At 47.3% G+C, this 26,148-nt stretch overlaps 1 protein-coding gene and 1 long non-coding RNA gene across 3 annotated transcripts in view; one reads left to right on the forward strand and one right to left on the reverse strand.

The window, feature by feature from the left end:
• The window catches only part of CPED1 (cadherin like and PC-esterase domain containing 1), a 590,522-nt gene that overhangs the window by 502,140 nt on the left and 62,234 nt on the right, over positions 1-26,148 (reverse strand). For both annotated transcript variants that reach the window (XM_063927207.1, XM_063927206.1), the window contains exon 3: positions 4,092-4,186. In XM_063927207.1, coding sequence (XP_063783277.1) covers positions 4,092-4,186 — 95 coding nt within the window. The remainder of the gene's footprint in view (positions 1-4,091; positions 4,187-26,148) is intronic.
• The window catches only part of LOC134932623 (uncharacterized), a 115,667-nt gene that overhangs the window by 49,495 nt on the left and 40,024 nt on the right, over positions 1-26,148 (forward strand). The window lies entirely within an intron of this gene.

Below are 26,148 nucleotides of genomic sequence, written 5' to 3' on the forward strand. Positions count from 1 at the left end.
TTTGCCGAGCAGGGCAGCAGGAGAGCAGGCAGCTCATCTACAATGCTCCTCTGCATGCCACTCGCTGCATAGTGCACGCCTCCTCCGCTCCACTGCCGACTCCGCACAGCTGCCAACGGGTGTGGGGCAAGCAAAGTTTTGTGTGTGGGAGGGGGGCAGTCTGCAGTGTGTGTGGTGGGGAAGGGTGTTAGTCTGTAGGCTGAGGGTGTGTGTGTGTGTGTGTGTGTGTGTGTGATTCTGCTGTCCATGTGTGCTGTGCAGTCCCTGTGTCTGTAATCTGCAGTCCGTGTGTGTTTGGGGTGGTGGGGGGGTGTAAACTGCAGCCAGTGTGTGTGTAGGGGCATTCTGCTGTCCATGTGTGTTTGTGTGCTGTGCAGTCACTGTGTCTAATCTGCAGTCCGTGTTGGAGGAGGGGGGGTTGTTAGGCTGCAGGCTGTGTGTGTCCGTGCGTGTGTGTGCAAGGGGGGGGGCCTTCTGCTGTCCATGTGTGTTTGTGTGATGTGCAGTGTAAGTGTGTGAGGGAGGGAGCAGTTTGCAGCCAGTGTGCGTGTGTTGTGGGGGGGGGGGGGGGGGGGGGGGGGGCATTCCCCATGAGGCCACATCCCTATATTTTTAACACAGATAGTGGCGTGTTACCGGGATCGTCCTCTCCCTGCCCCGTGCTAGAGGAAAGGTCACTGGCCTTATCTGACAAGAGCCACCAACTCCTGCAGGATGTCCCGGCCACAGGGCTCATGAGTGTGGGCTGGCCGGGGCGGCAGCGCAGGAAGCGGCCCAGGTGAGTACCGGACTCCAGAGGCCGGGGCTCCCCGTACTCCCCGCTCACATTGCTCTCTTCATTGCCACACTTCAGCGGCTACTGCCTTACAGCACTACATTCTCCCGCACACGCCTGGCCTGTCTGTCATCTGTCATCACCAGGTGCATGTATATAATTTGTGTGTGTGTGTATTTATATGTGTGTACACCCGCCCCTCTCCCACCTCCGCCTCTCCTGCACCCGCCCCTCCCACACCTGCAGCATTAAAATTATTGCACGCCCCGAGGGCGTGCAAGGGTTAAGGGGGCGTAGCCCCTTGCGATGGTGTGAACAGCGCCCGTAGGGCGCGATGAATCACCTAGTGTTACTATATATATATATATATATATATATATAGTCATATATATAATCGTAACAAAATATAATTATTCACATGTCCAGTCAGCAGCAGTACATACCTTTCACAGAAGCACTGCTGGACGCTGATACCCCTTGACAGCTGCAGCCTGGGTAGCTCGGTCACAGTAATCAAGACCTCCTTCACGGAGCTGAGGCTGAGATGGCTGCTGCAGTTGTAGTACATGTGGTGGGGCGGCGCTTGGTTTTGTGTCACATGTTGGGGTTTGATGTGACATCACGGTGCTGCCCCGCTGGATAGAGAGGTACTGTGCGGCACAGGGAGGGCTGTGAAACCTTCCGCTGCGCCTCTATTACCAAAATGCTCATGTCCGATTTTTCAACCTCGGGAAAGTGGGTAAGGGGGGTTTGCGGCTCCAGTGGGCGGGGCCTTAGGCAGCCGCTGTAACAGGAAACAAAAATATTCCTGTGAACAGCAGCGCAGCAGATCTTGTGGGCCTATGCATGTGGGGTGAGATCGCGGGAGTCTATGGTGCGGGCGGCAATATGTGGATCGTTTCCGTGGAGAGGAGCTAGAAGCACTGTAACAATAGGCGGCAGTGCGCTGCTTATTCTATGTGGATAGAGTAATTGAGCCGCTGCCGATGGGTTATATTCACACTGACAGCGCTGCACGGATACCGCGGCCACCCATATGTTATCAGCCGCCAGCGCTGTCAGTGTGAATATAACCCATCGGCAGCGGCTCCATTACTCTATGCACATAGAATAAGCAGCGCACTGACGGCTATTGTTACAGTGCTTCTACCAACTGTCTTCTCCTCCGCTCCGCGGTAACGCTCCACATATTGCAAGGGACAAGAATGGAAGCATTAATCGGCAGCGTGACCACCCTCTAGTGGCCACCGCCCATAGGCAGCTGCCTAAAGCTGCCTAGTGGTGGCGCCGGCCCTGGGTACTGCCGTATATGTCCAGCCCAATCGCAGGGTAGGGAGGGAGCGGGCAACATGATGTGGGAGCCAAATCATGGGGGTGGGAGGGGGTAACATGCAGGAGCCCAATCGTGGGGGTAGGGGGAGCAGGTAACATCATGCGGGAGCCCAATCCCATCTGGGAGATCAGGTAACATGCAGGAGCTTAATTGTGGGTGGGGAAGAGTGCATAACATGGTGCTGAAGCCCAATCGCGGGAAACAAGCGGGAGCCCAAGCGTGGGGGTAGGGGGGGGGAATCAGGTAACAATATGCGGGGGCAGTGGGTAACACGTTGGAGACTAAATGCACCAGGGGGATGAGGGAAAAATAATGCGGGGGGGGGAGGAGAGGGGGTAACATGCAGAAGCCCAATCGTGGGGGGAGTGGGAGCGGGTAACATCATGCAGGAGCCCAATCTCCGTGTGTGTGTGTGGGGGGGGGGTCACGTCAGGATTGCAGGGAGAAGATGTCAGAAGAACAGTCAGTGTTAAGAAAGATATGTATTCACTGATATTATATACTTTAAGGTAACGCCCTCCTGGTACGCTCCTGATCAAGGGGGGAGCTGGTAACAAGGTGAAGGAAAGGGGGGGGGCGGCAAAATGTGGGAGCCCAATTGCAGGGGGGGGAGAAGAGATGAACCTAGGAGCTGGTAATAATATGCAGGAGGAGGGGGACTCAGGGAGGCAGCAGCAGGTCGCGTTCGGTGAGTGCCAGTGGTTTTCAGATGCGGGCGGGAGCCAGTCGCGGGACTGCATAGAGCCGAGGGTGAGCGCGAATGAGATGACATGCAGACGCAGTTAATCGTAGGGGGGAGGCGGCGCCGGAGCGGTAACATGACGGGCAGCGGAGCAGACCAGGCCAGCGGCAGCGGGTGACTGCTTCATCATGTGCCCACACAGGCCACTGCCCAAATGCAGGGGGGATTGGGGGGGGGGGGGGGACGCCGGAGACCATCGCAGGCAGCAGTGATAACATAGCGCACTGCGGTGACTCCGTGACTGCACACATAATGATAATGTGGGACTCAGGAGCACATGCGGCAGGCGTCAGCAGCCTGAACATAACATGATTCAACTATGCGGGCTATTGCAGAGGTGGGGGGGGGGGCGTGCCACCCCCCTCACCTCTGCGATAGCCCGCATAGTGGAATGTTATGTTCAGGCTGCTGCCGCCTGCCGCATGTGCTCCTGCAGGGTTGCAGAATGAATGAGGCCAGGACTCACACAGACAGTCAACTCACTCGTTGATGAAATACAGTACAGACGCCCACAAGCTGCTCCTCTGTCTCTCTTAAAGAAAAGGAGGAGTTTGGCTGGGCTGAGGCGAGGGCGAGGCAGCTGATAAAGAAAGTGTTCCCTTTAATTCACTGTGCGGTGCCGCCCTCTAGTGGTCACCGCCCATAGGCAGCTGCCTAAAGCTGCCTAGTGGTAGCGCCAGCCCTGCTTGTAGGTGCTGTCCTGCGCATGCTTGGTCCAGCCAATAACAGGAAGAGGCGTTCACGGGGCAGTGATGTGGCATTGCGGGAGGGGGTTGAGACGCCACAAATGGGGGTGGGTTGGCACCATTTTCGGGGCAGCTGTGTGACGTCACATGCATCCACTCTGAAGGCGGCCTTGCCCTGCGCTGGACAGCCCCCAGCATGCGATAGAAATTATTACAAATTCTGCTTTTTAGCAGAGTCTGCAATCCAAACTGAATAGGGTCTATAGTGCAATGAGTACAAAGTAATGACCCAGGTCTGATCATTGCCAATGCGGTAGAGATGGATGCCTAGGGTATGCATGCCAACCAACGCTGGATTGTATTAAATCTTTTTTAAAACAGATGGACATCAACATTGGTTTACAAAGCCCATCATAACTGCTGATTAGATAATTCAGTGGTTTGGTGCTTCAATTTGCCAAAAGTGTGCAGGCATTTCAATACCCCAGAAGCACTGTTGCTTAGTAAATTTAGTGCTAGGTTTTCACAACCTGTACATAAAAATGTTTTACTTACCCTTCTCAGGTGTGGTAGTTCAGCAAGTTCTTCCATTTCCTTGCAGTGTGCTTCTACACTTTTATTTGAAGAAATGTATATCAGGACATGTCTGTCTTAAAACAGGAATACAAACCAGTTAGGATGCTATTTAACATAAAACTGTACCAACACAATAATGCCTTGGCATTTACCAGGTTAAAGTGATTTAAGTTTAAAAAAAATTTAAATGGAAAAAAATATAGGCCCTGATGCAAAGGTGGATGCAAATGATGCTATAAAGTCCTTCTCTGGTGTACATTCGTGCATATAACTGTGCAAGGACTGAGATGCCTGAAGCATGTAAGGCCCACGGCAGGGGTGTATTAAGTGAGGAGGGGGCCCGTGTGCAGTCTCCGTCAAAGACCCTCATCTCTAGCAGTCAGCACAGTGGCTCTGTCAGCACTAAAGTCAGTTTAGTGTGCAGTTTAGTGTGCATGCGCAGGTCTGCGGGACAATGGCACAGTGCCCATATTCCCAGTGATATTTTTTACTATGCATGTGCAAAATGCAGGGAAAATGGCCACAGCGACATTTTCCTGGGGATTCATGCTGCTGCTGCTGCTGCTGACCAAGAAATGGGTGCAGTATGGGTGTGTGCACTGCACACCTTGCATCAATTATAAATTTGTCACTGGCCCACTGGGGTCCCCGCTGAAGGAATGCAGCAGAAAGCTGAAGAGGTGTGGCCAGTGAATTTAAGGGGTGCGGCAGAGCATTGCAATGCCTGCCATACAGAGCATTGCAGTGACTGCCATGTAACACAAGGATCATTGCAATAATATATATTATAACGCCGGGAGCATCACAGTGACCACCATATAATGCAGAAACAGCACAGTGACAGCCAGATAATACAGAGAGCAATGCCGTTACCACCAGATAATACAGAAACAGCACAGTGACAGCCAGATAGTACAGAGAGCAATGCTGTTACCACCAGATAATACAGAAACAGCACAGTGACAGCCAGATAGTACAGAGAGCATTGCTGTTACCACCAGATAATACAGAAACAGCACAGTGACAGCCAGATAGTACAGAGAGCAATGCTGTTACCACCAGATAATACAGAAACAGCACAGTGACAGCCAGATAGTACAGAGAGCAATGCTGTTACCACCAGATAATACAGAAACAGCACAGTGACAGCCAGATAGTACAGAGAGCAATGCTGTTACCACCAGATAATACAGAAACAGCACAGTGACAGCAAGATAATACAGAGAGCAATGCCGTTACCACCAGATAATACAGAAACAGCACAGTGACAGCCAGATAGTACAGAGAGCAATGCCGTTACCACCAGATAATACAGAAACAGCACAGTGACAGCCAGATAGTACAGAGAGCAATGCTGTTACCACCAGATAATACAGAAACAGCACAGTGACAGCCAGATAGTACAGAGAGCAATGCTGTTACCACCAGATAATACAGAAACAGCACAGTGACAGCCAGATAGTACAGAGAGCATTGCTGTTACCACCAGATAATACAGAAACAGCACAGTGACAGCCAGATAGTACAGAGAGCAATGCCGTTACCACCAGATAATACAGAAACAGCACAGTGACAGCAAGATAATACAGAGAGCAATGCCGTTACCAACAGATAATACAGAAACAGCACAGTGACAGCCAGATAGTGCAGAGAGCAATGCCGTTACCACCAGATAATACAGAAACAGCACAGTGACAGCCAGATAGTACAGAGAGCATTGCTGTTACCACCAGATAATACAGAAACAGCACAGTGACAGCCAGATAGTGCAGAGAGCAATGCCGTTACCACCAGATAATACAGAAACAGCACAGTGACAGCCAGATAGTACAGAGAGCATTGCTGTTACCACCAGATAATACAGAAACAGCACAGTGACAGCCAGATAGTGCAGAGAGCAATGCCGTTACCACCAGATAATACAGAAACAGCACAGTGACAGCCAGATAGTACAGAGAGCATTGCTGTTACCACCAGATAATACAGAAACAGCACAGTGACAGCCAGATAGTACAGAGAGCAATGCTGTTACCACCAGATAATACAGAAACAGCACAGTGACAGCCAGATAGTACAGAGAGCAATGCTGTTATCACCAGATAATACAGAGAGCAACAACCCTCCTGCAGATGTCCTGCCCTTCCCTCCACTTAACAGACTTATTCTGCCCCCTTTGTGGGTGACAGCCTTTGGCTCCCCTACACAGGCGACAGGTTTAATCAAGAAAGATGACAACAGCAATGCTACTATAAAGGTCACTTACTAATTGGCCAAATGAACATGAGCAGAGCTTTCACTCATCCATATGTTTTTCGACTTGTCGGAATTTCCAACAGGGCGGAAGAACGGCACTTCAATTGAATATTGAAGCGTCGGAAAGTTCTGATTATCTTCGGAAAGTGCCGTCTTTCCGCCCTGTCGAAACTTCCAACTGTGACTACATACTCCCTTTAGTCCAGTAACTTGATCTGTCACTGGATCCTGTTCCCATTCTCAGGGCTGGAGATACTGTTGTGAACATTTGTGTTTTATCAATATAACAACAATGTAACACAAAGCAGCACTGTGTGAGAGGAGAGCAGTGTACCCAACCTGTGGAAGCTTTGGAGGTGCAGTTCAGATCACAGAGGCTACCTAGGGAGGCTAGGGAGGTGCTGCACAGATCACATCCACTACCTGTGGGGGCTGAGGAGTTGCTGCACACATCACAGCACCTATCTGGGGAGGTGCTGCACAGATCACATCCATCCACTACCTGTGGGGGCTGAGGAGTTGCTGCACACATCACAGCACCTACCTGGGGAGGTGCTGCACAGATCACAGCCACTACCTGTGGAGGCTGAGGAGTTGCTGCACAGATCACAGTACCTACCTGGGGAGGTGCTGCACAGATCACAGCCACTACTTGTGGGGGCCGAGGAGTTGCTGCACAGATCACAGCACCTACCTGGGGAGGTGCTGCACAGATCACAGTCACTACCTGTGGGGGCTGAGGAGTTGCTGCACAGATCACAGCACCTACCTGGGGAGCTGCTGCACAGATCACAGACACTACCTGTGGGGGGATGAGGAGTTGCTGCACAGATCACAGCACCTACCTGGGGAGGTGCTGCAAAGATCACAGCCACTACCTGTGGGGGCTGAGAAGTTGCTGCACAGATCACAGCACCTACCTGGGGAGCTGCTGCACAGATCACAGACACTACCTGTGGGGGGCTGAGGAGTTGCTGCACACATCACAGCACCTACCTGGGGAGGTGCTGCAAAGATCACAGCCACTACCTGTGGGGGCTGAGAAGTTGCTGCACAGATCACATCCACTACCTGTGGGGGCTGAGCAGTTGCTGCACAGATCACATCCCCCACCTGGGGAGGGGCTGCACAGATCACATCCCCCACCTGGGGAGGTGCTGCACAGATCACAGCCACTACCTGTGGGGGCCGAGGGGTTGCTGCAAATATCACAGCACCTACCTGGGGAGGTGCTGCACAGATCACAGCCTCTACCTGTGGGGGCTGAGAAATTGCTGCACAGATCATAGCACCTACCTGGGGAGCTGCTGCACAGATCACAGCCTCTACCTGTGGGGGCTGAGAAGCTGCTGCACAGATCACAGCACCTACCTGGGGAGGTGCAGCACAGATCACAGCCACTACCTGTGGGGACTGAGTTACTGTTATGCACACCAGTGCCTGCAGGAAAGTACTGGTGTCAGAACTGTCATGCACTCCAGTGCCTGCAGGAATGTACTGGTGTTTGAACTGTTATGCAAAACAAATGGACTCACAGACAGACTGGGGAATATGACATAACGTACACAGAAGGTGATAGGGTAACAAAATACACACAAAGTGAACAGAGAAGCCCAGAGGCTAAGGAACTGGGTATCTCCCTTGTATTAGAACTGCTCAGATGGGAAAAGCAAGATGTTGTGTTTTAATACGTAGAAAACCCGAAATGCTGTTGCTAAGGGCAACAGCAAAACCCTAAAGGGTTACCAACGGGTGTGGCAGTAAACTCCTTGGTCAGAGATGGAATGATAGACACAAGGAGAGTCTCCACAATCCTAATTCTCACTTGCAGTGCACAGGTTCAGCTTACTGCCACTAAACTGACCCCTGACACCTAGCACAGTTAGACAGGATTAGACAGGCAAGTCTTAGAATACAGCCGCAAACTTGCTAAGTTCACAGAGTAGTAACAGAACCCCAGCAAGCTAAACGACTGACTCCAGTCTTACTGCTAGGTCTGGATTGGCAGAGTGTAATACCAAATCCCCAGGCCTATTTGCAGTAAGCAACAAACAAATACAAAGCTACACAGTACTGGCTAACTTTCAGGAACTGACTAACCAACAAAGATTCAGCAGCATCTGCTTACCCTGAGAAGAGGCCTTATAAAGCAGGTGCTGTCCACGCCCCACTCAGACCTCACAGACTGTGAGCACAAAAACCAGCACCGGATCCCCTGCCGTGCACAGAGCCTATAACCACTGCACAGCAAAAGACCCGAACCGGAGTATCAGCTGCGCTCAGGTTACTCCGCTAGCACTTGTCTCCCGGTTGCCATGACGACGTGGCAGCACAGGGCAGGAGACCCTAACAGTACCCCCCCTCTGACGAGGGGTCAAAGAACCCCTACCACCGGGTTTATCGGGGAACTGCGAGAAGAAAGAGCGTATCAGTCTGGGGGCATGAAGATCACAACTGCGCACCCACGACCGCTCCTCCAGGCCATACCCCTTCCAGTGCACCAAAAATGACAGCCGACCCCGAACCACCTTGGAGTCAAGAATCCTTTCAACAACAAACTCCCTCTGGCCACGTATCAGAAGAGGGGAAGGTCTTCCACTGGAAGAAGGATTACTAATCGCCCGTTTTAAAAGGGAACAATGAAATGTTTTATTGATACCCAAAGAACGGGGCAGATCTAACTGAAATGCCACCGGATTGATAACCCTGGTGATCTTATAAGGGCCGATGAACCGGGGGCCTAACTTATGAGACGGCTGTCTCAACTTCAAATTCTTGGTAGACAACCAGACGAAGTCTTCTAATTTGAAGCTGCAGGGTCTTTTCCGCTTATCAAAAACCCTTTTGGTCACTAATGACACAGACACAAGGGCTTTCTTCACTTTCCGTCAAATACCTCTAAGGACCGAAACCACAGAGGAACCACCAGGCGTGGAGTCCAGGGGGTCAAAAGAATTGGCCTTAGGATGATGCCCATACACACAAAGGAAGGGAGAGATCCCTGTAGCAGAGTGAGCCGCGTTGTTATAGGCAAACTCCGCCATGGACAGATGAGCAACCCAGTCAGTCTGACACTTGGAGACATAACACCTGAGGAACTGCTCCAAGGACTGGTTCACCCTTTCAGTCTGCCCATTAGACTGCGGATGGTAGCCTGACGACAAGCTGACAGAAATCTGGAGATCGGAACAAAATGCCCTCCAGAATTTGGCCACAAACTGAGATCCGCGGTCAGAGACCACATCAAGTGGCAACCCGTGGAGACGCACAACATGCAGCATAAATAACTCAGACAGGCGTCTGGCCGATGGCAGCCCAACCAGTGGAACGAAGTGCGCCATCTTCAAAAACCTGTCAACGACAACCCAGATGGCTGTCATCCCCGAGGATTTGGGCAAGTCCACCACAAAATCCATTGAAATGTGGGTCCATGGCTTAGATGGGATAGAGAGTGGATGTAATGGGCCAACAGGAACCCCTCTAGGAGTCTTATTTCGGGCACAGATGTCACATGCCCGAACCCACTGATCCACATCCTTAGCCACCGAGGGCCACCACACCGCCCTAGATAGCAACTCCCGAGTTCTGGCAATACCCGGGTGACCTGCCGACTTCTTGGCATGGAATTCCAGGAACACTCGCTGTCTTAACCTAGGAGGCACAAACAAAAGACCTACCGGAAGGTCTGGAGGAGTCTGCTCCTGTGCTCTAAGGACTAATGATAAGAGGTCCTGGGTAATGCCCACTTTAATACATGATGGGGAAACAATGGGCAACGGCTCCTCGGTGGTCTCCTGGATTGGAGCAAAACTCCGCGAGAGCGCATCAGCCTTGATGTTTTTTGACCCAGGGCGATATGTTATCAAAAAATTAAAGCGAGCAAAAAACAAAGCCCATCGTGCCTGCCTGGCATTGAGACGCTTCGCTGACTCTAAATATGCCAGATTCTTATGGTCAGTGAGAATTGAGACCACAAACTTAGCCCCCTCAAGCCAGTGTCTCCACTCCTCGAGTGCATCCTTAATAGCCAACAATTCCCGGTTACCCACGTCATAATTCATCTCGGCAGGCGAAAATTTACGGGAAAAGTAAGCACAGGGATGAAGGCGATTATCAGACACTCCCATCTGAGAAAGCACTGCCCCAATACCCATCTCAAAGGCATCCACCTCCACCATAAAAGGACGCTCTGGATCTGGGTGTCGCAGCACCTTGGCCGAAACAAATGCCCTTTTGAGATGGGCAAAAGCCGCTTTAGCCTCACAAGACCAGTGAGCAACATCCGCCCCTTTCTTAGTGAGTGCCACCAAGGGCGCCACTATAGACGAAAATCCAGCGATAAATTGTCTATAAAAATTTGCAAAGCCCAGGAAACGCTGAAGCGCCTTCAAACTAGTGGGCTGCACCCAATCCAGGACTGCCTGTACCTTGGAACCCTCCATTTGGAAACCTTCTGGGGAGATAATATATCCTAGAAATGCGATTTGCTGAACTTCAAATTCGCACTTCTCCAGCTTCGCCCCAAGCCGGTGGTCTCTGAGTTTCTGGAGGACTAAGCGTACATGCTTCCGATGTTCCTCCAGGGAATGGGAGAAGATTAGGATGTCATCTAAGTATACAACTAAGAATCTATCCAAATATTCCCTGAGCACATCATTCATGAAATCCTGGAAGACTGCCGGGGCATTACAGAGCCCAAAAGGCATCACCAAATATTCATAATGCCCTGAGTGGGTATTAAAGGCAGTCTTCCATTCATCCCCCTCTCTTATTCGGATTAGATTGTACGCACCGCGTAGGTCAATCTTAGAAAAAATGGTGGCAGTACGAAGCTGGTCAAACAAGACCGAAATGAGAAGCAGTGGGTATGAGTTTTTGATCGTGATACGGTTCAATTCCCTGAAGTCGATGCAGGGTCGCAACGAACCGTCCTTTTTACCCACGAAGAAGAACCCCGACCCAACTGGAGACTGTGAAGGTCTGATAAATCCCTTAGCCAAGTTCTCCTGAATGTACTCTGCCATAGCCTGAGTCTCAGGACGTGACAGGGAGTACAACCTGCTCTTGGGAAGCTTAGCATTTGGCAACAAATCAATGGCACAGTCATAGGGGCGATGGGGAGGTAGTACCTCTGCAACTTTTTTGGAGAACACGTCCGCAAAATCTGCATAACACCCTGGCAATCCTGGCAAACTTAGCTGCGAGAGCCTGACTGGAAGGCTCAAGCAACTCCTGAAACAATCAGTACCCCAACTAAGAATCTCCCCAGAGACCCAGTCAAATTGAGGATTGTGGGCCCTTAACCAGGGTAACCCCAACACCAATGGGGCAAAAGTACAGACAGTCACATAAAAGGACAATTTTTCAGAGTGTGTGGCTCCAATAAACAAAGAAATCTGGCTAGTGCAAGAGGTAATTTTACCTTGGGATAATGGTTCCCCGTTTAACCCACAAATCTCAATTTCCGATGCCAAGGGTACTAAGGGAACAGAGTGTTTCAGGGCGAATTGGCGGTCCATAAAAACCCCGTCGGCCCCACTGTCCACAAAGGCCTCAGTCTTGACAGCTTGACCGAGGATCTTCAAGGTCACCAGAATGATAAAAGTCTTCTTGGGAAATTCTGACTTCTGGCCTGACAGGATATTTCCCATCACCCTCAGGCCCTGAAGTTTTCCGGCTTTTCTGGGCATGATACTACCACATGACCTTTATTCCCACAGTACAAACACAACCCCTGCTGTCTCCTCCGCGTCTTCTCACGCGAGGAGAGGCGGGTAGCCCCAATCTGCATAGGCTCCTCGGAAAATTCCTCAGAGTCTGAGGTTCCCTTGGGAAGGAAGGAAATCTCAGCCTCCCTTTCAAGCCTACGCTCTCTCAGCCGTCTATCCACCCGGATGGATAACTGCATGAGCTGATCCAAGCTATCAGGCAAGGGATATTGTACCAGTTGGTCCTTTATCTGGTTAGAAAGACCTCTTCGGTACTGGTGTCTCAGGGCTGGGTCATTCCACTGGGTATCATGGGCCAACCTCCGAAACTCCGTACAGTAAACCTCAACTGGCCTTCGCCCTTGCTTAAGGATCGAAATCTGAGCCTCGGCTGAGGCCGTCTTGTCAGGGTCATCATACAACATGCCCAGTGCAGTAAAAAAAGCATCAACACTTTTAAGCGACGGACAGTCAGGCTGCAACCCATATGCCCAGACCTGTGGGTCTCCTTGTAGCAAGGAAATCACTATGCCCACCCGCTGAATCTCCGACCCAGAAGACTGAGGCCTAAGCCGGAAGTATAGCTTGCAGCTCTCCTTGAAACAAAAGAACTGCGAGCGATCTCCAGAAAAACGATCCGGGAGATTTACTTTCGGCTCCTTAACCCCTGCAGGTGCTGCTGCTGCGGGAGCTCCGCCAGCAGCCTGGGAGGTGTGCATTTTAATGGACAAATCATTAAATTGTCGAGTCAGGACCTGCACCTGATCGACCACGTGTTGCAACGTATTTTGAGGGGTATGCTCCATATTCCCACACAATTTCAACAGGAGTATTAGGCTGCTGAATATGTTATGCACACCAGTGCCTGCAGGAAAGTACTGGTGTCAGAACTGTTATGCACTCCAGTGCCTGCAGGAATGTACTGGTGTTTGAACTGTTATGCAAAACAAATGGACTCACAGACAGACTGGGGAATATGACATAACGTACACAGAAGGTGATAGGGTAACAAAATACACACAAAGTGAACAGAGAAGCCCAGAGGCTAAGGAACTGGGTATCTCCCTTGTATTAGAACTGCTCAGATGGGAAAAGCAAGATGTTGTGTTTTAATACGTAGAAAACCCGAAATGCTGTTGCTAAGGGCAACAGCAAAACCCTAAAGGGTTACCAACGGGTGTGGCAGTAAACTCCTTGGTCAGAGATGGAATGATAGACACAAGGAGAGTCTCCACAATCCTAATTCTCACTTGCAGTGCACAGGTTCAGTTTACTGCCACTAAACTGACCCCTGACACCTAGCACAGTGAGACAGGATTAGACAGGCAAGTCTTAGAATACAGCCGCAAACTTGCTAAGTTCACAGAGTAGTAACAGAACCCCAGCAAGCTAAACGACTGACTCCAGTCTTACTGCTAGGTCTGGATTGGCAGAGTGTAATACCAAATCCCCAGGCCTATTTGCAGTAAGCAACAAACAAATACAAAGCTACACAGTACTGGCTAACTTTCAGGAACTGACTAACCAACAAAGATTCAGCAGCATCTGCTTACCCTGAGAAGAGGCCTTATAAAGCAGGTGCTGTCCACGCCCCACTCAGACCTCACAGACTGTGAGCACAAAAACCAGCACCGGATCCCCTGCCGTGCACAGAGCCTATAACCACTGCACAGCAAAAGACCCGAACCGGAGTATCAGCTGCGCTCAGGTTACTCCGCTAGCACTTGTCTCCCGGTTGCCATGACGACGTGGCAGCACAGGGCAGGAGACCCTAACAGTTACTGCACAGATCACAGCCACTACCTGTGGAGGCTGAGGAGTTGCTGCACAGATCACAGCACCTACCTGGGGAGGTGCTGCACAGATCACAGACACTACCTGTGGGGGCTGAGTTGCTGCACAGATCACAGCACCTACCTGGGGAGGTGCTGCACAGATCACAGCCACTACCTGGGGAAGATACAGAGGGGAACACAGATCACAGTCACTGGAGGCTATAAGAGGGGGCGGGGGCACAGGCCACAGTTACTATCTGGGAACGATAAAGGGCGGTCACAAATCGCAGCCTGGCAGATACAGCCCCTGCTACTGTCTGTCAAAGGACAAGTTAAGGAAAGCAGAGCCCAGAGGTCCCTGACTGTCCACAATACACACTTATACCTGGCACTCATTGAATGAAACATGCTCGTAAAACAGTCAGTGTGTGCTGCATAACAGACTGCACTGTACTCACAAGAAACCACAGCAAGCCACAGTCAGCCAGCAGAGCAGGCACTCCCATGAGGCTGATGATGATGATGATGATGATGATGATCACCACCACAGGTCAGAGGAGCATGTGATGAGCTCCTCCTCTCGCCTTTTGCAGAGTCTCATGGGATTTATTTCCTCGTAATGCACTGCCCCAGAAGCTGCCAGACTCCTTTGCTCACTTGCTGCCTGTAGCCCCCAGGTCAGTCAAAACAGTCTTGATGACTGACCCGTCAAGCTGCTGTAATGCAACCTGCACTCTTTTTGAGGACTAGCACTATTGCCAACATTATTTCATCACATGTGTAGAGTGTCAATTATATTGTTGAGAGGTGGAACCAATAGTCACATGAATTGAATGTGTTAGTTCAAAATAATTGTGACTGATATTTCAATTTGAACTTGATAGATACAACAGACACAGAATGGGTGGGATGTAATGAAGTCTCAGTTCAGCAGCCATGCGGGATGCTGGCCGAACTCTGACTTTTTTTAAAGGGTCAATCATTTACAAAGCATGCTTTTGCCTTGTAAATGATTGCCCCTTTAAAAAAAGTCAGAGTTCAGCCGGCATCCCGCATGGCTGCTGAACTGAGACTTCATTGCATCCCACCCATTATCTATAAACCTTTGTGACAAAAATCTTATTATAATATTAAACATAAATGTCTAAAAACCAATTACAAGGTCCTGCACTGATGGTACAGGTGCCCCAGTCTTTTGGTGAAATTGTTTCCCGAGTTACCCAACAATTGTTGAAGCTGTAATACTGCTGTCAGGATACCAGTGCACATTTGGTGGGAATGTCCAGTGCTCGCCTTGGTTTGGGACAGAGTAATTTCCACAGCCAAAATTATTCTTCAGGAAGATTTACCCTCATGCCCTAGTTTTTATCTGTTAAATATTTTACCCAGGCTTCAAGCGCAGTATAATAAATCGCTGCTGTGGAATATCCTTAATGCCTCTAAAGCTGGTCATACAATGACAGATACAAATACCTGTCCGGGACTGACTCAGGCTGACAGGGGATCAGTGCAGCGCTGCGATCAGATAGTCGCCGCCTCTGGGTGAGTGTATTTTCGCTTTGCAAGTGTGTGAGCGCCTTTGCAGCCGAGCGGTACAAAAACAGTTTGTGCAGTTTCTGAGTAGCTCTGGACTTCCTCAGCCGCTGCGATCACTTCAGTCTTTTTAATCCCAGAATTGACGTCAGACACCCGCCCTGCAAACGCTTGGACACACCTGCATTTTCCCAAACACTCCCAGAAAACGGTCAGTTGACACCCATAAACGGGTGTGGATCATCAAATCGACAGTGTCTAGGTAGACAATGTTTAGGTTGACCATCACTAGGTCGACAGTCACTAGGTCAACAGGGTCTGAAGGTCGACAGGGTTTCTAGGTCGACATGTGCTAGGTCGACAGGTCAAAAGGTCGACATGAGTTTTACAGAAAATGTTGTGTCGTTTTCTCCGTACAGTGACCGGGAAGCCCAATTAGTGCACCGTGTCCCCTCGCATGGCTCGCTTCGCTCGGCACAGATTTCCGTTCCAATCGTAGTCCACGTGGATCGTTAAGTATGAAAAAGTTCAAAAAAGAAAAAAATGTGAAAAACTCATGTCGACCTTTTGACCTGTTGACCTAGCACATGCCGACCTAGAAACCCTGTCGACCTTCTGACCCTGTCGACCTAGTGACTGTCAACCTATAGTGGTCGACCTAAACATTGTCGACCTAGACAGTGTCTATCTTCAGACCGGATCCCCCATAAACGCCCATTTTCTGTCAATCACCTTGCGATCGACTGTGCGAATGGATTCTTCATAAAATCCATCGCCCAGCACCGATCCTCTTTGTACCCGTACGATGCGCCTGCGCATTGAGGGGCATATGCATGCACAGTTTTGCCGAGTTTCAACCTGATCGCAGCGCTGCAAAAAGTTGCTAGAGAGCGATCAACTCGGAATGACCCCCTTTATTACAAACATTTTTTATTTATTTTTTTGTTAGACAGATCCTGGTTATATGTAGCTCATCTTCTTGGTGAGTAAAAGGATTGGTTCCACCACACATTCATGTGTAGATTATTTATTGGTCAGTGTTGAACAGTTCTCATTTCTAAAGATCATCAAATTAGGCCCTGATTCAGTGGTGCGGCATTAATATGTAAATGCTAGTTTTAGTCTTCCACTTGTGTACTAGCCTGCAATGGACTGTGCAAGCCCAGGCACGCCCACTTTCCATGCACATGGAAAGTGCAGCTCCACTGGTGGTTCTGAACACCATTGGCACACCATCGTGTGCACTAACACCACTTGCACCGGCCTAGGCAGGCACATTGTCTCCTTCTGAAATTCATGTAAACATGGCCTCTGTGGCTGCAGAACTACATTTGGGAACGCAGCTGTGTTCACTGACACGCCTGTGACACTTTCACAACACGCCCATGAGACAACTTTTTTTGTGTTCTCTTCAGGCCACCTCCCTGTCACCTCCCAGGAACACCCATGGTTTTGTGCCACCAATACTAATGCCAGCAACTCCATATGTAACAGCAGTCTCTGCGTATACTCAGGGGAACGCATGTGCCATAGGGGCTTTCAGCACTTTTCGTGGATACCAAGTAGCAAAAAATTGCTCAACTGCACAAACTGCATTCACTAATGAAAACAAGAAATGCAGGAGTGAAGGAGAAACTAATAACCTCGAAATAGCTGCAATGTGTATCGCAGTTCTCTGTGAAGCAGAGATCTGCAATACATGTTGCAGATATTGGGGGTCATTCTGAGTTGATCGCTCGTTGCCGATTTTCGCAACGGAGCAATTAAGGCAAAAATGCGCATGCGCATGGTACGCAGTGCGCATGTGCTAAATATTTTAGCACAAAACTTAGTAGATTTACTCACGTCCGAACTAAGAATTTTCATCGTTGAAGTGATCGGAGTGTGATTGACAGGAAGTGGGTGTTTCTGGGCAGAAACTGGCCGTTTTCAGGGAGTGTGCGGAAAAACGCAGGCGTGCCAGGATAAAACGTAGGAGTGTCTGGAGAAACGGGGGAGTGGCTGGCCGAACGCTGGGCGTGTTTGTGATGTCAAACCAGGAATGAAACGGGCTGAGCTGATCGCAGTGTAGGAGTAAGTCTCAAGCTACTCAGAAACTGCTAAGAATTTTCTATTCGCAATTCTGCTAATCTTTCGTTCGCAATTCTGCTAAGCTAAGATACACTCCCAGAGGGCGGCTGGCCTAGCGTGTGCAATGCTGCTAAAATCTGCTAGCGAGCGAACAACTCGGAATGACCCCCATTGTGAGGTTACTATTTCCCCATTTTCCCAGTCACCACTGCATTTCTGCTTCCTATCTCAATATACATTTTTTTGCTTTTATATTTTTTTCTCCATATTTTAATACTTCTATGTTAAATGCAATTTTTTTTAATGCTTTAAACACTTGCCTGGCATGGCCACATTAGATGCAACACACCAGACTTGGTTTTCCCCGACATGGTCACATCTGATGTGATCAGTCAGAAACAGTGACTTGGCGACTGCTGGAAGATTATCTCAGAGAGACCTCCCAGGCCCTTTGCAGCCTTCTTACTCCCCCAGTGCCTGCCGTCCAGTTAATCACTGCTGATCAGGCAACCCAGCATATCCCACCCCGCGGTTGCAAAGATTAACAGCCATCAAAGAAATTTAATAGAAGCCACCTTATCTTGCCTGTGTACACCCAGCAGCTGCAGAGAGCAGCAGCCACCTGAAAAATGTAAGTTTGCAATGTCATGATGGTCTGATCATGGATGGTCAGCCATCAATGTCAGCCTTCGATATTTTTACTGATGTCAAAAAATTGCCACTTTTTTTTTTTATAAAATCATGTTGGATATGTCTTAAATAGCTGTCCTTATTTAACCATAAAGAAGACCTGACAATTTCTGAATGGTTCTTGGAAAAAATATTAGCCAGTTAAATGGTTTAAGTTGAAGTCGCTTCGCCTTTGAATAAATAGCATATATTTTATATATTGATTGACTCTTCTTAAACTGGGAAGACCATCACTAAGTAGACATTATTTTTTCTAAGAACAGCACTCAAGATTTTTTAGGTCCTTGGGGGGTTATTCAGGATCATGCCGCAATAGCGGCCCGCAGTGAAAGTTTGCCGGTGATGGCAAACTGCGCAATGCGCAGCAGCCATATAGCAGCTGAGCGGCCATACACATTGTGGTCGCATCCCTGATAGATGTGACCGCAATGTGATTGATAGGCGACGGCACTGCAGGGGTGGAGTTACGGCATTGCAAGGGTGGCACCAGAAAATGGGGGTGGGCCAGAACCATTTTTGGGACAGCTGCAGGACGTCACACGCAACCACTCTGAAATAAAATGGCTGCTGACCACCTGAGAGCGCAGCCAGCTTGCGCTGCCAGGGGTCAACCTTAGACCTGATGTGTCAATCTAATTGCGGATGCATTGGAAGGGGGGGGGGGGGGTCAGCCTCACACATGCTCGGCAGCCTCCTATGTGAACAATTCTGCATCTATGAACACAATCACTATCGACACCGGGACAAGCCCACGGCACTCCCATATGATGCAATATTTCTGTGCCACTGTTACCTCCCGGTTCCTGCCCAAGAAGGCCCCATGCATTCCTACTACCATGCATCTGGCTTTGTGCTGCCACTCTGATCCGGACACAAGCACCCTACCCCCCAACTGTTCCAAATACAACGGGACAGTCCCGCTAATTGGACACTGTCCCGCTGTCCCTCCCGCAGGTCTCAGTGTCCCGCGGTTGCAGTGGGGCGGATTGCGAGAGCCAGTGATCACCGCTACTCTGCTCTGCAAAGCAGCCAGTGATTACTGAATAACAGTGCAGGGAGGGTTAGCAGAGGACTGCCCAGCTGCTCAGGGAGCGCTGGGCACGCCCCCAAAATTACAAAAAATGGAGGTCGCTGTGCTAGGCCCTGCCCACTCACTCAAGGCCCTGCCCATTCCTCCAGAATCCCCACCCCTTTTTAACTGGAGCCATGCCTCTGGCGCCGCAGGTACTGGATCCAAACATTCGAAAGTTGGGAGGTATGCATGTACTGTGTGACCCATGATGCAATGAGAGGGGTGCAAATACACAGTACTGACTGCTTTTACATGTAGCCCAGAAATACTGAATAGTTTTAGTTTTACACTGCCATTTAGATTTTAATTTGGGCACACCTCTCTCAAATCTAAATCTCTCTGCACATTTTAAATCTACACTACCTACAGTGCAACATTAATTTACCAAGGTGCAAAGTAGAGGAGGTTTAATAGAGGAGGGGGCCCATGTGCAGACTCCATAAAGGCCCCATCTTCTCTGTGGCGCAACATTGTGCCAGAGTGTACTGCACATGCGCAGGTGTCTGGAAACATGTCCCCTGCCCTGCTCCCGGTGACTAATCTCTAATGCACACGCGCAATTCACCAGGAAAATGGCTGCTATGCCAATCAATTTCTGCTGCTTTGCCAACATGGGACTGCAGAGGGGTAAGTAATTAAACAAGAGTTGCAGTGTGTGTGTGTTTATATGTGTGTGCAAGCCCACACTGCACCCATTATAGAGATACACCAAAGGTGCAAAGTTACATGTTTGGTGTTTTTTTGCTTTACTCCAAACTCAGAATCAGACCCTTAGTGTTTGCTTATTAGGCACATATGCATGCGACTGTACAGCAGTCCCCGAGTGTGTGCTTCTGTAGTCTGTATAAAACTCAGCCTGCAAAGGTAAGCCAGGGCATTGCTTTAAAACCATGTTAAAGTCCCAACCACAGAAAACCTAAAGAGGGATGTTGGCAGATTGAAACCATTCTTGCCACCACATTTGACTCTAACAGTGGCACTTTTTTCATCCAGGATACATTTCAGTTACTTTGATAAATAACATCTGGTTATGATTTGAACATTTCAATCCAAGTCTTCTGGAGGAAACAGTTCTGTTTGTGTTAAGCCAAATGAGACACAGGCCTTTTGTTTTCTCTACTCAGATTAAAGAAAGGAAAACTGAAAAATATGGGAGGTCAGCAGAAGATCATATGTGCATCTGATGACTGCAAAGGCAAAGTCACGACAAAGAACTGCCTACAATCACATTGGAGCCACCCTCTTATTCAATTACAATTTCTCCTGTTTTCTGTAAAACCTCTGCTCATGTGATGCTAATTTTTATACTAAGTAACTCATGACATTGAAATGTTCCTCATAACTGTCTTTGTTTAATGTATAACACTATTATAGCATAGCCCTATTACATTGCAAAGAGTGCAGTCTGATACTCTTGGTTTTGTATTTGTGAACAAAAAACATTCAAATTTCATATACAACACCCCGATGCACCTAGGTATGCTACACAGCTGGATCAAAAAATCCTTTGTGCGCTTTCAAGGAATTTACCTCAACCATCACATTGCACAATGAGGGCATTCAGTGCAATCTTTTCAGATATAAGTAATATACAGTCCACAAAACTGTAGTTACCAGGTTATTTTCGTTTTTTGAAGATACAGTCATGCAACCACTAATAGTGTGTTAGAAGTATATGGTTGAATCTATGCAGGGGCGCTTTAACTGAGGGTGCACCTAAGGGTGGTCCTCTGCACGGCACAGTAGTCTCAGGTATAATGCCAGAGTCTACTGCGCATGCGCAGGTCTCCGTAAACATGGCACCCACCATGTTCCAGAGAACAATTTGGCTACTGCCCATGTGCGGCGACCATTTTGGCAGCAATTTTTGCAGCGACAGCAGCACCCGATGCTGGACTCTGGAAAGGTAAGTGTTCAATTCTGGGCGCAGTGTGTGCTGTGTGGGCCCCCCTGGATCCAGGGGCCCGTGTGCACCGTACACACAGCACCCATTATAGAAACGCCAATGAATCATTCCTAAAGTGCATTAGGGTATTTTGCCACGTACTAGATACACAAAGAAGGAGTATCCGCACTGCAAAAAAACATATCAATAATAAAGTTTTTGTATAAATGAATTATTATATGCAAAAATCTCAAATCTGTGTAAAATTATCATAAATATGTATAATTAATCAGGGATGGGGCACTCTGTGTATCTAAATAAATGAACCAAACAAAAAGGAGACACACCTACAAAAGCACTTAATCCAGGAATTAAATAATTACTTTTATTATTATATACTTTATTAACTGAATTAAAGTCTGATAACAGGTCTGTGCATCTGCACTATTGTTCTTTTATTTGAGGACGCTTTTAAAGTACAATGGGGGTAGTTCAATTCCGGTCGAAGGGTGCAAATTGCCTCTGCTGCAGCGTTTAATCGCTGGCAACAGCACCTCATCTTGCACCCGTCACTCGGCCAGCCAAAAGCTAAATTCGCACACAAGTGCTCGCTATCCTATGGGGCAACGAACAATTTGTGCAAGGTAGGGCTGCCATACAGTGCTGCTATTGTAATGCTGATTTGACCGTGCAAACAGATTCCCCTCTATTTCCTACTATAAACATTACATCTAATTGGTTTAATATACATCAGAACAGTATCTTCTTTAGACATTAATAGACACTTTAGGGGAAATTCAATTGTTATCGCCCCTGATCTCCCGTCTAAAGTGAAATGCCGGCAGCGGCGCCCGACAGGAGCAACAATTGAATAGCTCCGTACAGCGCGCAGGAGAGACAGCTGCTGGCGCTAACAATTGAATTCCCCCCTTTGTTTATTATGAGCAACTACTTTATACTTTTGCAACAACTTAATTATGTTTTCAAACTGGAATACTTAACATCACACAACATTTCTGATGCACTGTTACTGGAACAGTAATTCAGCTATGTGAAAATTACAGGGTTTCTTGTAAGATATAATAGTATTTATCTATAATACCTACTAAGCTTCCCTAGCCATTTAAATCACTAAATTAAATAACTTTTTCTTTCTTCACCTACACATATGTGGATATTCCTTTACTTGTTTTTAAATATTTGGTTGTAACATCATCTACCAATCAATAAAAGAGACCTCCGTAATACAAATTTTAATTATAAAAATGAAAGTGCATTTTTAATTCTCTGGATCAGAGTGTATCTTTAGGTGTTTGATGCACATACTTGATACATCAGGCATAATCAAAAAATGGAAAACATACGTTAAGCTAATGAAAAACCCAAACATACTGCACGGTACTCTTTTCCTCCTTCACCCAAAGTGACAGGTTAGCTTTGGAGTCTGTGTAACATGTGTATATTTTAAAAAAAGTTAGTATTTTACTATGTGGCACCTTGAATCTCAGTAGACCTTAACAGCCATTAGCTAGAACTACAAGCGCCAGTATGCTCATGTCTGTCAGAGCATGCTACCGTACTTGAAGAATTACAATCAAAAGCATGCCTGGGCATACAGGGCTTGCTGTCACCTGTAGGGCAACATAGTAAATATTTAAACACACAGACACTGTGGAGCATAGCCAATTAGCCACAGGATTTACCCCAGGGCTACTTGTCAGCACTGACTGATTAAATTGCTGTCCGTTAACCAGCGCGGTAAGCCACAGAGGGTGTACTTTTCCTGGTCGCTTCAGAAGTTTCAGGGAAAATCTGGGATTTAACACAAGGTAAACCCATAGATGCCAGCATTTTATGCAGAATTTTTGGATTACCGCACATTACGTCAGGGTTTTCGAAAATGCAGACTAATGGAATAGGTCCAGACATTAAACCTGGCATTTTTCCCTGCGCTGTATTGGATATACCCTGTGTCAAAAGACATTTCATTAATCTAAAGATCCTTTCCTTCTTCTTCCACTTCTTCTCTTTTACCACCCCCCACCCACACCCAGCATAGACGGTACTATAGTTGGTCTGCTCAGAAAAGTGATGCAAATCACAGATCAGGTGTATGTCTGCAGTAAGTTGATTGGCTAGAGCATGAAACGATTGCTCTGGTTGGTTACTTGGAGATAGCACCCTTTATGGGTTATTTTATCAATGAAGTTCATTCATAAAATGTATCAATGGACTTCATAGCTTTGATTTGCTTATTCTTAAACTAGTTTCCAAAATGGTGACCTGCATGCTACCTGAAATCACTCAAACCTACTGAATTTAAAATTAAGCTATAAACCTTTATACTTCATCTCTGATCTGGCAGATGAATTCTACATCAAGGACAGGCCTTTCTTCAGCCCAAGCATTCCGAGGCTAATAATGTATTTAACTGTAATTTATAGGAACTCAAACAGGCAGTCAGAAGGTTAGGGATGTCAGCATCATGCACAATATGCTGTTAGTGTGTGATGTAGTATCAGTTTACATTGATGTATTATCAGTATGGAGAACTTTCTATAATAGCTTTACTATTAAATAATACAATGTTCTTTGTTAAGTACTCTAGCTGTAAATGCTATGCCTGACACCAAGGATGCAATCTGGTATTGTAGTTTATAATCTGCATTAAAGTGATTGATTACATTATTTATGCATTACAAAGAGTGTAACCCTTTTGGAGCAAGTTGACGTTAAAGGAAACTCCTTTATCATGTAGTTATCACTACTATCCCAATTCTCAGGGACACCAATGAGCTAACCTCACTTTCCGGCAACAACATTGATCTACAGCTTCACCTGATACGGCGGTCATCTTTTCTGATAATCTTTCATAACGTCGTAACAGGATAAAGAGGAATACACTTTATTCTTATTAACTTGATACTTATAATAATTTAATGCAAAGAATTGTTACCCCACATTAGGCCACTAGAAACTACTGGATTAATGGATAAGGAGAGGAAAGTATATACACACAGTTAAAGTAAAATGTAAGTTGCAACACTTGCATTTCTAAGTAACTGATGTAATTGTGGGGCTACAGTATTGCATCCCCACTTATCATCACTAATGTAAAAACATAACATTACATAACAATACATTCTTAAATGCATAGAGAGCCATCCAAAATTACATATAATGATATAATATTCATTAAAAGGATACTGAACGAAAGAACTATAACCTCCAGCATTAATAGAGACTCTTCTATTGGAGTGGAGCTGTTCTTAATTTAGATTTACCAATATGCTACATTAACTGTTTGGATTTCTGTTGAACTTGGAGGGTATCATCCATTTATTGTGTTTACGTGCTTTATCAATGTTATATTTTTAATGATAATATGAAATAAATTTAAATATTTTCGTTTATACACACTCTTTTAATGAATATTGGGGGTAATTCCAAGTTGATCGCAGCAGGATTTTTGTTAGCAATTGGGCAAAACCATGTGCACTGCAGGGAAGGCAGATATAACATGTGCAGAGAGAGTTAGATTTGGGTGGGGTGTGTTCAATCTGCAATCTAATTTGCAGTGTAAAAATAAAGCAGCCAGTATTTACCCTGCACAGAAACAAAATAACCCACCCAAATCTTACTCTCTCTACACATGTTATATCTGCCTCCCCTGCAGTGCACATGGTTTTGCCCAATTGCTATCAAAAATCCTGCTGCGATCAACTTGGAATTACCCCCATTATGTCATGATATGTATCCATTTTTCCTGAAACAATTCAGAGTTGTTTGTTAGGGAGCAGCATGCTTTAATTAGATTTTCACAAGTGATTATTGGATTAATAATTGATAGTATATAATTTATACATTGTTTTACTTCTCTTTGAGCCTGATTATACTATTTGTAATTTGATCAAAGTATTAAATGATATTTATGACCTTGTGAAAATGATGCAACCATAAAATACTTATTTGGCAATGGCCCTGGATAAAAAAAATTTAATTGAAAACTAACTAAAAGTATTTATAATCTTTATGGGCAGCAGAGAATTACTGTGGCTCCTGCTACCACAATTAGCGATAAGCCATTTTAGTTACGGAATTCACATGAAGTTTTCCGTTCGCTCAACTGAGCCTGGAGAGTGGTGTTGAGAGCTAGTATTACTCCACGAACATATTTCATTATTCACATACAGTAGCTGTTCAGGTATCATGATATTACTTTTTTGAAAATTCAAACTGACTTTTTCTGCGCTACAAAGTAACAGTGAATTGTGAGAGCTGTGTACCCTTCACTGTTGACACGGTGCTTATTCATATAAATCTATGTGAACGGGGTCGGATTAAGGTTTGTAGGGGCCCTGGGGCAACTTAGTTGTGGGTGCACCACCCACTTCTAAAATAGCTGAAAGACACCCCTGAGCACCCCCACCCCCCCTCCTAGACAGACACACAAAGACCTACCTCCCTACTTTGTCAGCACAGCGCACTGCAGCAGTGCAAGCCACCGGTTCACAGGACTCAACGTCTCATGGGATTTCAATGCAGTATCCTGTGAGAATGACTGCTGTCTGTACCCTGGAGTCCTCCTCAGAAGCCACTGTTAATGAGCATCTGAGCAACCAGAGTTGGACTGCTCCGCTGCAAGCAGCTGTCTGTGGGGGCCCCTAATGTGTGGGAGCCCCGGGACAACCACCCCTATTGCCCCTCCCTCTGGACCTGTATGTGAACCAGGAGTATTTTAACAGAGGAGGGGGCCCGTGTGCAGACTCCGGTGGGCCCCTCCTCTTCACATCGCAGCAGACTCTAGCATTGATCCATAGTCTACTGTGCATGTGCAGGTCTTTGGAAACATGTACAATGCGGGACTCCGGAAAGGTAAATAATAAAACATAGGTGCAGTGTGTGTAGTGTTGGAACCCCTGGACCCAGGAGCCCATGTGCACCGTACATATTGCACCCATCATAGAAACGCCAATGATGCAAACCCTGGAAGTGTCTGGTGCGAGTGTGCACTGATAATTATGACGGCTACAAAACCAAGCGTAAGGAT

This window comes from Pseudophryne corroboree, chromosome 6, assembly GCF_028390025.1.
Source record: "Pseudophryne corroboree isolate aPseCor3 chromosome 6, aPseCor3.hap2, whole genome shotgun sequence".
Taxonomy (NCBI): domain Eukaryota; kingdom Metazoa; phylum Chordata; class Amphibia; order Anura; family Myobatrachidae; genus Pseudophryne; species Pseudophryne corroboree.